Below are 14,832 nucleotides of genomic sequence, written 5' to 3'. Positions count from 1 at the left end.
CGAATCAGACTTTCGCATTATTTTAAATAACGCGCTAGAGCAACGCAATAGTGACGCTATAGTATTTTTGGATCTTAAATACTGTAATATAAGATAAAAGTTTATTATTTCAATTATGAACGCTATCTGCGCTACGCGCTATAGCACACGTTATGCTACATATAATTTTATATAATAAAGACTCAAACTGAAAATTAAGTTTAAAGATCAATCTTTTTTAAAATTCATATTGATTTTGTTTTTAAATATAAAAAGATAGATAGTTCATTCAATGATGCCTATGTTTTTTTAATAAAAAAATATATAATTTATGCCATAATACTTAGTTTATTTTGAAGGAAAACAGATAGATAGTTTATGATGTTATTAGGAATATATATATTTTTTGAAAGTTAGTGGTTTTTATATCAACAATTTCATTGATAAAAAAACGTATTTACAATGGATCAAATGATTGTAATTTCTAAATTTACTTCTTTATTCTCATAAAATATAATTTATTATTATAATCCTCATCTCGCTTCACGATCGGATCCGCTTCTTCGACTGCCGCCGCACTCCGACGACAACCGGATCTACTTACCGTCACGCTCCAATCGAGATGTTAATCACCCTAATGCTATCTCGCTCTACAACCGAATCCGCTTCTTCGACCACCGCCGCGCTCCGACGACAATCGAATCTACTCACCGCCGCATTCTTATGAATATATGAACTCTACGCTCCGAGCTCCAACGATACTGCACTCCCGGCTCCAATCGGCTCCGCTTGACTTCGGTTCTTCCCCTCTCTCATTCTCCTCTCCATTCGAGAAGGTAGAACCGAGAGGGGGAGAGATTTGTGGCAAGAATGAAGACTACAAGAAGTGATGAAATTGAATGGAAAGATGAAGAGATGAGAGTTGGGGTGTGGCGGCTGTGTGAAACTTTATTATTATAAATATTTTGAATAGCAATTATTGACTTTGTATTGGTTTGATATAAATATTATAATTTCTTAATCGATTTTGTGTTATTTATTGTTCTCGGAGACTTTAGATAATGTTGATAATTTATAGAAATATAAAATATATTTTTTAAAACAAAAAAGTTATATATGATAGCTTTCTTTATAGCTATGTTATTCGTAATAGTTTTATTTTTATTTTTATTTTTATAGTCTTTCTTCTATAACGCGATAATCGCTATTTAAAACGTTGGTCTTTAGTGTAATTATATTTTTCTTCTCTATAAAAGTTTTTTTTGTGCTGTAATTGTATATTTCTATGAAAATACGGTAATTCTAAAATCAGTCTTTGATATAGGATGAGAAAAAACAATTTGGAAGATAGAAATCTCCATATTTTTTTTTAGTGCCGCCATTTTTTCTCCTCCCGAACTTTCAAGTTGTACTTCTAATTTGACAATTATCTTTTCAAAATTTTAGTTTATATCGATTAGCATGCAACTGTTAAAATTTAGTTAACACTGTTAGCTTTTGATTGATAAGTGACGATATTGCATTATTCATTGAAATTGTTTATTACTTTTGAAATTGAATATGTTTTTTAATTACAAAAAAATATTCATTTAAAGTTTTATTTAGGTTTACAATAAAATATAATAAATTTAAACAAAATTTTATTGATTCTCAAAATAATATTTCATGAATGAATAAAATATTGTATAAAGGTTACATAAAGATGTTAAACGGTGTTAAGTCAGTAAATAGGATGAATTGTTACATATTAAACTTTTTGAAATAATTGTCAAAATTAAAAGTTCAAGAAACTAATTCTCATACATTAAAAGTTTGAGAGACCGGTTGTCATATAATATTTCTCTAGCATAGTTTTTTTTATGCCAGAATTTAGGAATTACATTTAAATCTACCGTCAAAATTTGTTCAGGGATAAGAGCAGCTAAAGCTTGTATTACTGTAATATCCTCATAATTTTATTTAGGATTGGACGTATTAGGCAAAAAAAAAAAAAAAAATTCCGCTAAAACTTTCTTCGTATGCTTTCTCCTGTAAATATTTCACTTTTAGAATTATTTGACTAACTTTGCTCAAGGAAAAATATTTTTTTTTTCTAAATAGCAATTTTTTGTTGAAGGATATAATCATATAATTATAAAAGAAGAGGAGAGTTGAAATGCCGCATAGCCTCCGTGCTCCATTCATGTCCCTACATTTTTATTTTCATTTTGAAAGTACAAATGACGATCTGAACTACTCAAGATCTCGATATTAAAATGTACTTGAGACCAAATTTTATATATATTTCCTATTTTCTAAGTTAGATACAAAACCATTATTTTTGGATGGTTCAAATTCTTCTGAAAAACATTGATTTTTTACTTATAAAGATAGTAAGTTTTTTTCTCAAAATAACAATTTAATGTCCAAGAATATTTTAATATAAAAATTATGTTGAACAGTTTAATTTGTTTATTTGAGCACAAAAACTATGAGACATTTGAGCCCTTGTCGTAAAATAAATCTTATATATTAAACAATTTTAAACAAATAAATTTATTATCCAAAATATTAAAGACATATATGGTTGGTAAACAATACGAATATGTCCACGATTACGAACACAAACACAAAAAAATTGTTCTTTAAAACTTACAAGGTACCTTAAATATATTAAAAAAAAAGTTAGTTGACTTTGCTTGTTCCTAAGCTATTATATATATATATATATATATGACCGGACTTCGCCGACTTTGTTAATATAATATGCCGTGCCAACACTGAAACTTACCATTTACTATTTGTTAAATTCAGTTTGTTTTTTAATGGCCCTTTTCATTTTCCATTTATTTTAGTTTTGGTTCTCTTGGGGATTTTCTTTTCAAAAAATGCATTCATTTCCACATTTAGATTTATCCTTCTTATACATAAATGCTTAAATATAGAATTTACTCTCCAAATATCTGTACATTCAATTTTGTCCTGCTTTTAAAATTTCAGTTCAATGGAGTAAATTCTCATTCATCAGATTCAGATTATTGTATGTAATGTGTAGAATAATTTATTGTAGTGTAATCTTATTTAATAAGGGAGGCTGAAAAGCATTGATGCATGCAAAAGATTAATTGTAGTTAAGGGTGTTAATGGGTATGGTAAGTTAGAAAGGGTCGGGTGGAAGCATTTTTATATCCGTACCTGCTACAAATTATTTTTACCTGCATCATATCTTTATCTACTACTAATTAGCTTATCTGTATTTTACCCTTATCCGTTATTGTTGTCGGATAACGAAACAGTAGCGGTAATAACGCATAATGCTATGATAATAAGAAAAACATTATTTACTAAATAATACATTAAAACACATAAATTTCACAAATATATGTATGTGTTTTAAAGTTCTAAACTTTATTAGAATTTGCTAAAATTTATTTACATGTTTTAATAGTTAATTAAGCGTAACACAACTATAAAATAGTTGGAGAGTTAATATTCATTGCTCATTAATATATATAATATATATAATTTTTTTATAATTATCCGATCGGATAACATGCACAAAACATACTTTATCTGTAACCTTATCCGTTTAGATAACGAAATAAAATATTTGAGAAAAGGTTTTTGTCAACAGCCTTCTGTCCACCATTTGTCCACAGCGCTATCCATCCCGTGTTTAACTAATTTTAACGGACACCGGTCCCCACTTCTAACCACTTACTCCGCCTATTTAACCTTTCTTCCATGCCTCTATTCCCATTTGTGAATCTCATTTTCAAAATATTTCTTCTCCGATCAACTTGTTTTCTTTCTCTTTCCGATATTACTTTTTTGCTTTACGGAGATAAAAATTTCTGAATCTAAAAATCGATCGATATCTGAAAAGAATTTCTTCTCCGATATCTTAAATTTCTGAGGCGATTTCTTCTCCGTAAAGCGGCTAAAAATTTCTAAGGCGATTTCTTCTCCGATATCTTAAATTTCGATTTTTCAATTTGTCGCTTTCTTCAATCGGTAACTTTTTTCTCTGATCTCTTATTCTTTACTCAAAAAAGGATTGGACCGATTGATGTTGTGCAATCTTTCTGAAAGTCAGTAAGATATCGGAAGTTGTTTCTGAAATCTCTTATTCTTATTCTTCCGATATCTTAAATCGATCGATATCTTAAATCTTTCTGAAAGTCAGTAAGATATCGGAAGTTGTTTCTCCGATCTCTTATTCTTATTCTTCCGATATCTTAAATCGATCGATATCTTAAATCTTTCTGAAAGTCAGTAAGTTATATCTGAAAAAGGATTGGACTGATTGATCATGGAGCGCGATCGAATAGAAGTTGTTTTTGTTGAAGAGCAGGGCAAAATTCAAATCTAGTAAGTTATTTCTGTTGAATTTGTTGTTTTCGTTGTATGCAGTAACAGATCTAGCATTTCAAATGAAATATGGAGGAAAGAGATGACAGAGATGAGATATGGAGTATTGATTTGTTAATTTTACTGTATTGCCCCGTTAATTTTACAGTATTCATCTTGTGGAAATCTGGAGGAAATAGATGATAGAGATGTGATATGGAGTATTAATCTGTTAATTTTACAGTATTGCCTTGTTAAATTTACAGTATTCATCTTGTCATTTTACAATATTCATCTTGTAGAAATCTGGAAGAAAGAGATGATAGAGAGGCGATATGGAGTATTGATCTGTTAATTTTATAGTATTGCCTCGTTAATTTTACATTATTCATCTTGTCATTTTACAGTATTCATCTTGTGAAAATCTGGAGAAAAAAGATGATAGAAAGGCGATATGGAGTATTGATTTGTTAATTTTACAGTATTTATCTTGTAATTTTACAGTATTCATCTTGTGAAAATATGAAGGAAAGAGATGATAAAGAGGCTTCTTACTCATCCGAACAATGAACACAAGAGGTTTTTAATGTAAAAGTTATTTGTCTATAATTTTTTTGTTGCTATTATGCTATTCTGAATGTTGCGGTGAATATTTTTATCTTGTGTTGAACAAATGTTGTTTGTGGTGAAGATATGTTGTTTTGTGGTGAACATATTTTTTTGTGTGACGATGGATGTATGTATAGATTTAGCCATTTTAGAGTATACATGGTATTATTTTATGATTTATATTTTGCAATTTTACAGTATACATGATTCTTTGTAGGTTGTAGTTTAAACTGAAATGTAGCATTTGTTACATTTTATCTTACAGTATAGATGATATTATTTTATGGTTTAGTTTTAGAAATTTTACAGTATACAAGATTCAATTGAAAATTTACAGTATTATGTGAAACTTTTACAGTATACAAGATTCAATTGAAAATTTACAGTATTATTTGAAAATTTTACAGTATACAAGATTCAATTTTACAGTATGCAAGATTCAATTGAAAATTCTACTGTATACAAGATTTTAATTTTACAGTTCTGCTGATTCAATTTTACAGTATACAAGATTCAATTGTAAATTTTACTGTGTAGAAGATCCAATTTTACAGTATACAAGATTCAATTGGAAATTTTACTGTATACAAGATTCAATTATAACCGCTAATAACTAACTCTAACTGCCAATAACTTCCTATAACTGTAATTTCTAAAAGTACAGTTTGAAAGTACATTTATTTTGTGATGTTGTGCAAGTTGCAATCTTTTTCTAACTATCATGGGACCACTTCAAATAGTTGTTGGATGTTTTGTGATTAACTGATATATTTTATGTGATATATTGTATAATTATACAGCATGTAGAAGTAATTTTACAGTATTCGCGCAAGTCAAAGCTGTGGACAAATGGTGGACAAAAGGCTGTGGACAATTAGACGCTTCCAAAATATTTACCTGTACTTGTAATCAATAAATTTATGAAAAACAAAATCTTATTCGTATCCGTTTTATCGAATACGATACAGGTAAATGGATAAAAGGGTGCCATCGACACCTCTAATTGTAGTAACTAGTAAGTGAAAATTAATTTCCGTAATTTATCAAACGTCATAACGATGTAACTCGCACATTTAAGGCAAAACTTTTTGTATATTTATCAAGTTGGTCCCTCAATTTAGTTTTTATTCCTCTATCACCACTTATCTCTATTTAAACCTCCTAATTAACGATCTGTTAACAAATAATAATTCTGAAGATAGAATATGGACCAACTTATTATATTTTGGTCCTATATTCCAATATGGACCTCCTTTTAAAGCCTTCCCACCGGATTCCACATGTAAATAATTTGATTGAGTCTATGGTACTATGCATATCACGGGTTGTTACCGTGTTACAGCTCTATATTCGAGTTTTCAAATCCTAACGGTCGATCTGAACCGTTCATCTTGTTCTCCATATTAATATGTGTTTGGAGACCAAATTACTCAAAAGTATTTATTCATTGGATCTTATTTGAAAAATAAAATCGAATAGAAAACATTCGTATTTTTAGATTCGTAAAATTTATCACGAATCATCAGGAAAATGGATTAGAATGATCAGAGAAAAAAAAAAGAGTGGATGAAAATAATCTTTCATTTTTTGGCTTGAAGACAAAAGTAGTTGAAAGTTAAAACTATCTAGAAGTGCTTTCAGATAGAGGTTTAAATGCTTGTGAGTAACATATTAAAATGTTATAAACGTAGCTTTAAATGTTTGAATATTAATGTTGAAAATGGAAGTTAGACAACATTGAAAGATTTTTTCTATTAAACTACTTGGGAGACACGCTCGGATATGATGGCTCGGGGACCAGAATATTTCTCAATTAAATAAGAGTAGATATTTATTGACCACAAAATAACTTGACAATCTCGAGTGCGGTAAAATATTTTGCAATTTAGAAATCCAACAAATAATGCAGTATACACTTTATGAAGATCATATTCATAAAAAATTGATGAAATTTACAATAGTTGATATTTAACTGTTTTTGTCTTTTTGATAAACTATCAAATGACATTTAAATTTGTCTTTTTGATGAACTATCAAATGGCATTTAAATTGCTTAAAACTTGATATTTGGATTAATTTAGATTGGGCAGATAATTGGATAATATATGATTTTTTTTGTTTAAATCCTTTAATTTAAAATTATGTTAAACTTGATATTTAATATAATTATTGGAGCAAAGCTAGGGTGTGATGTGCTCACCAAGAGGATTTGGTGAGCACAACTCCAAAAGTATATCGGATCGACTTCAAACGCCGAATCCAAACCGTTGAAATTCTTGTACTTCATGAGTGATGCATGTACATGAATTTTTTTGAAAGTTTTGAGTTTATTTTTACAAGGTCAAGCGGTCAAATAAATGAACTTTTTATAACTTAATTTATAAGTTGTTTTATATATTCAATTTTTATCATTTCTTTGACCGCTTGACTGTGTAGCAAATAAACTCGAAACTTTCAAAATTTTATATGTACATACATTACTCATGAAGTACATGGATTTCAACGGTTTGGATTTGGAGTTTAAAGTCGATCCAATATACTTTTGGAGTTGTGCTCACCAAACTCTCTTGATGAGCACATCACACCCTAGTTTTACTCTAATTATTGATACCGAGCAATATGATTAGTTTGGATGTGGTGTCCACTGTGTAGATTTTAACAAAAAAAAAATATAAAAAATTAATTGATACTAGAGGTTGAAAAATAGGCTAGAAAATGTTGAAAATTTCTCTAAAAGAGGCCTTAAGGAATCCTGTATCTTAAGGGGAAGGGGAGGGGTCGATTGGACAGGTACCTGACTCAACAAAATTGAAACAGACGGCCTAGATTTAATATCAGCCGGTGGTTGTTCGGGATGACAGAGGGGATAGTATTATTTGTACTTTGAGATTCGTGCCAAGTTAAAAATTCCAATATTCTTGGACCATCCAATTTAATTGTATTCAGTCAGGTAACCTGCGGGGATGTGAATTCGGGTCGATTAAGAATCAAAACTAAGGAGGTATCTAAATTCGGGTCGATTAAGAATCAAAACCTAGTTACCTAGGAGATAATTGCAATAAAAACACCCGCACAGCGTTTCATATTATATTTTCTTTTGAAAGGTTAAACCCCAAAACAGAAACAGGACAATTACCTGTGAGAGTCTGTGACCGACTTCAGTCTATACCATGAAAATAGCATGAGCTTGAAACTTGTCATTGTCATCTAACAACAAACCTAACATATATTATAAACTCAGTACAACACTGCTGTCACTCCTTAACGGCCAACCCTTTCCTATACCTTTTAAACACCTAAGCAATTTAACATGACACAACAACAACACAATCCATAATGATAAACAAATACTATTAACTTGCAAATGTACCAAAGATCAAATGCGGCCTCCACCAACCTGACCCTTGTTATCATTATATTCCCGACCCCTAACGTCAGGCCCATAATCAGTCATCCCGACCCCCATTTCGTTCTGATGCTTGACCCATCCGCCAGTATTAGCCCGGGTGTAGGTCCAGTAGTATGACAAATCGAACACCAGGGAGAGAAATGTCATGGCTGCAGCGGCAGCAAAGACACCCTTTCGAAGCGATGCACAAGATACCAGATCATGCTTTTGGTAGTCCCCGAGGTATTTTGTATGGTATGCATTTCTAACTGAACCCGCGATGAGACAGGCCTCAGCTATCAGAAAGGTAATCCTGAAAAAACAGAAAAAGAAATGGTGCATGAATTTCTGATGCACAATTGTTACTCAGTAGCAGAAGTAACAGGACATGTACTACTGTTTTAATTATATTTCTTTCAATTAATTTTATTATTACTTTTTGTGTGTGTGTAATGGATGGTCTTGGCTCCCAGCATGGTACATGTCAGAGATGCTCAATCATGGATATCTGACTAATCTATGTTTTGTAACCTAACCAACTTCTCATTGAGAAAAAATTCTGGTTTTCTTATATTTAATGGTACCGTTATCAGAATGTATGGAAACTGATACTGGTACATATGGATTGACACCAGTACAGATTAGCTTTGTAAGTTTGTTCATTCGACTTTACCAAGAGAGAGCGAAGGAGGTAATAGCACAAGTGCGGGCCCCACCAGCAGACAAAACACGACCACAACATAGGCATCGAGTGACCCCACTAATCAACGCCTGACTGACAAGAAGAGTGAAGAAGGCCGACACTCCATATGTGGTTGATGCATCAGAGTCGTAGACACAGTAGGACCGGTCGTCATACTCATCAGGCACTACTTTCCCCTTTAACAAAAAAGATTGTAGGGGCAATTTAGTGCAAGGTTAGAGATGTTACAATTAAACCCTATCTGGTATTGTATTTGAGGATTTCTTGTGATAGCTCCTTAATTTGTAGGTACTAATTGAAGGGAAAACATTTTGGTACTCCTGGAACAGACACATACATGATAGTGATACAACACAACAGATTATACAGATGATATTCAAAAGAAAAAAGAAAATTGCAAATTTGTTTCCTAGAGCTTCATATTAGGACAGTCAGATCCAAAGTTTTGTTCATCTAACACAAAAAAATATTAAGAAATTAAAGATAGGAAAAAAAGAAAAGTAGGTTTACTGTGCTTCTGCGGCTCTCAGCGCCAATAGCGAGCAAGAAAGCAAAGACATGGAGAAAGGTAACCGCCGCCACAACAGCCATGGATTTGGCAATCCCCATCCCTATTTCTCTCTCTCCTTCTCCTCCTTCCTTCCCAGCTGAACTGAAATTAGAAATGCTTCTGGATCTATCGTGCGGGTATTTAGTGCCCGCCAATTATAGTCGCTACTCGCTAAGCTTGTTTGTACTTTGTACTATCTTCACTTCTTCAGTGGGGTTTTTCGTTTTTTACTATCTTCCGTGCCCTTTACTTTAGGTAGCTTCGAGCCTTCGACCAGCAGCGGCGGAGCCCAGCCCAGTGGCGTGGGAGTGTCTCTGTGACTCAATTGTCTTTTTCTTCGCTTCTTTTTTGTGCTTGCTTTCCTTTTCTTGTTTATTTGTTTATTTGTTTATTTGTCGAGAGTTGGATTGGACTTGGGCCTCAACTGGTCCGACCTGGGTCAATTCCTCTTTGAAACACTTCAACTCCTCCCACTACCTCTGAAAATTCAATTCTGATGTTGATGTTCCTTTTTAAGCTAGCTAAGCAAAACTGAATAAATATTAGGCACTAAGCTCAACTTTTTGTCAAGTTTTATATCAACAATAATTAAATTGCTAATGGTAGACAGAGGGACATGTTATTTATTTATATAATATATATTGTCACCAAATAATTCAAACTAGCTATTTATTTTGTGAAGTAAATTTTAAAAATGAAGAGATGGTGTAACTACGCAATCAAAGGAGAAGAAGCGATAACAGGAAGGTGTTTTGAGGGTGCAGATTTTAACAGCTGAGTTTTGACTCAAGCAGCGTTGAGGTGAGATACTTTTTTTTATTTAGACCATATTATCCTTGTTTTAAAAAGGAAACTAATAAAGAGATATTTGTTAATCTTTTCAATTAAAAAAATATACACAATGATATCACCGAACATTAATTATCTAGTTAATTACCTGGTTCATGTAAATTTGAAACCAAAAATCCAAATCCAATTTTTATGAACTTGCGTATTTTTTTTGTATCATAATAAAAGTAAAAAATAAAGAGAAAACCATACAACTAAAAAGAGAAGCTATTATTCCCAACAATTTTATATAACAACAAAAATTGAAATAGCTTCGTAACGACTACTTTATTATAATGCTAACAATATAACTAGATATTTTAAAAATTATAAATTTTATTCAAATTAAGCATCGTAGTAACTTCATTTTTAAAGAGTATATTGAGGCCTTCATTTGCATTTGCTACTTCAATGACTTGAGTAGCTCGTTTGTTAGCCTGTTGTTTGTATCTCTGGTTTCAATTTTTTTTTTGGTTTTCGAAGCTTGCACTTGTTGTGTATAACTTTTGGTTTATGTATCATCTTGAAATCAGAGATAAATTTGAAATTTAGTTCTTTAGCAGCTTCCATTTTATGAAGAGCCAATTGCTGATATTTTTTTATTAAAATTTATTAAGTAAACTCATCATTTTATCATCATCGTCATTAGTCGAGTTGGTGGAACATACAGAAGTATTCTATCAATTCTCTCTACCATGGATGAATCAAATTCATATTGTTCATGTCATACTTTATTTTTATTATCAAATAGCTAATTTTTTTTAAAATTATGTAAAAAATTAGGTAACAGTGAAAATATGGAAGTAAAAGGTCACAAATAATTTTATTGTTGAAAGAAACTAATATTGTAGAAAATTAACTTCATTTAGTCTTGTTAATATAATTAAGAAAGATAATTAAAATCATTAATTTGGAAAAAAATTATTGTCGAAAATACTAATATTGTAATTTTTTAGTCTTGCAAAGTACAGTTTTGTCAATGTAATTATGTATCTTATTATATGAAGGTATAGTTAAATAAATTTTTTTTGATCGGATTGTACTATATCGCTAGATTGTCAAGCAAAAAAAATATTCCTACGGTATGATCAAGAGATGAAAAGTCATGTATAGAGAAATTTTGTAAATAGACGTTTGACCGACCGTCTCCTCCTCATTTCAACAGAGAAAGCAAAATCCCAAATCCCTGACAAGTTCCTGCCTCTCTTAAAAATTTGCCCTTCCATTCTAAGGCAAGCATCAGGTCTAATATTGTTTCAATTAACTCTGTAAATTAAATTATATTTTGCATATCCACATTTATCAAACGAGGTTGATGTGCAATATAATTACCAATCAATCTGTTAACGAGCTGAAATGGATTATTGATTATGGCTTGATTTTAATTTGAAGCGTTGATATGTTAAGGTAAAAAATTATCCGCTAAGGTACAACATATATGATATTTGGTGCTGTAAAATTTGTAAATATTGAGCTATTAAAGAACCATCAACTTGGAGAACTACAAGCCGCTCACATTCTCGGTATTAAAAAAAAATACAAATTGAATTAATACAAAAGATTATTATTATTATTAAGTATTTTATCTTATGGAATTTAAATTTAACTTATGTTACCCGATACGCCAGATTAATACAAATTGAATTAATACAAGAGATAAGATTATTATTAAGCCTAATACACCAGATTACTACAAATTGAATTAATAGAGATAAAATTAGAATTTGGCTAGTATAACATCAGTTTTATTTCAGCCTATATAACGCTAATTTTAAAACCTATCAAATCGATTTCGAACGACTAATCCAAACCGTTCAAACCGTTTTACATTATGAGTGATGCGTTTACATACAATTTTTTTTTATATTTTCGAGTTATTTTAGTATCAAATCAAGTGGTAAAAATATTGAAAAATTAATGTATTAAAATTAACTTAAAAACTCACACATTTGACCGTTTGACTTAATACTAAATAAATTCAAAATGTTATACATTTTGCATGTAAACGCACAACTAATGAAGTAGATCGGTTTGAACGGTTTGGATTCACCGTTTGAAGTCAATTTGATAGGTTTTAGAGTTGGTGTTATATATATAGGTTGAAATAGCCAAACTCATAAAATTATTATTACGTATCTTGTCTTATGGAATTTAAATTTAAATTAATGCTACCTGATATAGGTTGAAATAGCCAAACTCATAAAATTATTATTACGTATCTTGTCTTATGGAATTTAAATTTAAATTAATGCTACCTGATATAGGTTGAAATAGCCAAACTCATAAAATTATTATTACGTATCTTGTCTTATGGAATTTAAATTTAAATTAATGCTACCTGATATAAGTTGAAATAGCCAAACTCATAAAATTATTATTACGTATCTTGTCTTATGGAATTTAAATTTCACTTAATGTTACCTGATATGCCAGATTAAAATTTTCAATATTTTTGGCTCCTCGTGTGAATTGAACACATGTTTTATTGGTCGAGATCCAAAACTCTTAACTACTAATACTAGACTACCTAATTTTATATATACTTATACTGAGTAGAACTAGGGTGTTCTTAAGCTCACCAAAGTATTTGGTGAGCTTGACTCCAAAACCCATCAAATCGGTTTCAAATGACAAATCCGAACCGTTAGAACCCGCCTATTTTACATGTGATGCGTCTACATGTGAAATTTTTAAACTTTCGAATTAGTTTAGTATAAAGTCAAGGGGTCAAAACATGTTCAAAAAATGAATGCACTAAAATTAATTTATTAACCTTCTAATTTTGACCAATTGACTTTATACTAAACTAATTCGAAAGTTTAAAAATTTCACATGTAGATGCATCACACGTAAAATAGGCGGGTTCCAACGGTTTGAATTCGTCATTTGAAACCGATTTGATGGATTTTGGAGTCAAGCTCACCAAAGTGGTGAGCTTAAGAACACCCTAGTTCTACTCATATATACTAGTACCTATGGTATTTAATACTTAAATTATTCAAGTCTTCTGTTTTTTTTTGTGCAAGTACGGTTCCAAATTATGATTATGAATTTATGAAGAATATAATTAAATACCACAATTAAAATAATAAAATATAAAATATTTTAGATTTTTAAAAATGGCCGTATCGTATTTGATATGATGTCCGTATTCATACTCATACCTATATATATACATACAATATATATTTAACAGTTAGAAGTTGACAAATTAATGTATAAAAATAAATAAATTTAAGATTATATCTTATTAAGTTTTATATACATGCAATATATATTTAACAGTTAGAAGTTGACAAATGTATAAAAATAAATAAATTTAAGATTATATCTTATTAAGTTTTATCCTAGTAAAAGTATATACAGCTGTGTGTACGATTGGTTTTTATAATTTGGTGTATATATGTTTATTCAACATTGTAAATAACGGTTTACGGTCATCAGACAGACAGGGTACCGCCAAGCGATTAATCGGTTATAATAGAAAATAATCCGTATTTTCACCGATTAATCGGCTTAAACGGACGTTTTTTACAACACTTTATTTTTTATAATTCGGTTTGAATTTGTATAAAATAATAATTATTCATACTTTATTTATTGAGATACCAAAATATTTTTATTTTATATATAGCCATAACAAAAAAGAATTTTATTAATATATATTTTATAGATCATGTGTAAATGAATAAAAATAAATGTCATCCATGAAACCACAATGATGGACACCCAAAATCGTTTTCTAGGTAAGCTATTTTTTGAAATAAGTCCCTCGCTCACTGTTATTGGTTATGAAACTTACAATACCACGGTATTACCACTTATGTTATTACATATGCTGTAAAGTTTAATTAAGTCTGGTTGGGATATTGTCTCACTTGTAATTTTTTTTTAACCTTTTTTAGGCATAAGTTATGTGCCGTGCATACACCACCAGAGGGAGGAAAGCTGACATATAAATTGTCTCTGTCCAATTATTGATTTTAGTGATATTTATCTTTCTTACTATTTTGATGATTTCTTTTCGATTCATATTTTTATGATTTTAATGTGTCGAAATGTTGATTTTTATTTATGTTTATGTTGGAACAATTTTTACAAATTGATCTTTCCAATTCATATTTTACGAATTTTTTATTTTTTATTTTTATTAACAGTCGACGTACACATGCATTTTCTTAAATAGTGCAAATTGGTGGCTGTGATTTACCAACAATTTTTGGACGTGATATTTATTCGTATCATTATTTTATAAGTACGTACGTTTTCATATTTATATTGTGCCACTTCCAATCATAATATTAAGATAATAATAGCTGGATAATGTCGATAATAAATCGTGCAAATAAAATTGGGAAGCACTTTTTAGTCTCTTCAACTCAACCTGATTTTTCCAACACCTAGTACTAAATGCATATATTCTAATTATATTTGTTTGTCTAAATG

At 30.2% G+C, this 14,832-nt stretch overlaps 1 protein-coding gene across 1 annotated transcript; it reads right to left on the bottom strand.

The window, feature by feature from the left end:
- Positions 1 to 8,083: 8,083 nt before the first annotated feature.
- Positions 8,084 to 9,760, bottom strand: LOC144571635 (uncharacterized). Its single transcript, XM_078320985.1, has 3 exons — positions 9,519 to 9,760; positions 8,979 to 9,184; positions 8,084 to 8,618 (listed from the first exon to the last, which is right to left on the bottom strand). The coding sequence occupies exons 1-3, from the start codon at positions 9,615 to 9,617 to the stop codon at positions 8,294 to 8,296; spliced, it is 630 nt and encodes a 209-aa protein (XP_078177111.1). The 5' UTR covers positions 9,618 to 9,760; the 3' UTR covers positions 8,084 to 8,293.
- Between the last annotated feature and the right edge of the window lie 5,072 nt (positions 9,761 to 14,832).

Source organism: Carex rostrata, chromosome 19, assembly GCF_964058835.1.
Source record: "Carex rostrata chromosome 19, lpCarRost1.2, whole genome shotgun sequence".
Taxonomy (NCBI): Eukaryota; Viridiplantae; Streptophyta; class Magnoliopsida; order Poales; family Cyperaceae; genus Carex; species Carex rostrata.
Note: the sequence above shows the minus strand (reverse complement) of the source record. Positions and strands in the feature narration are given on the sequence as shown.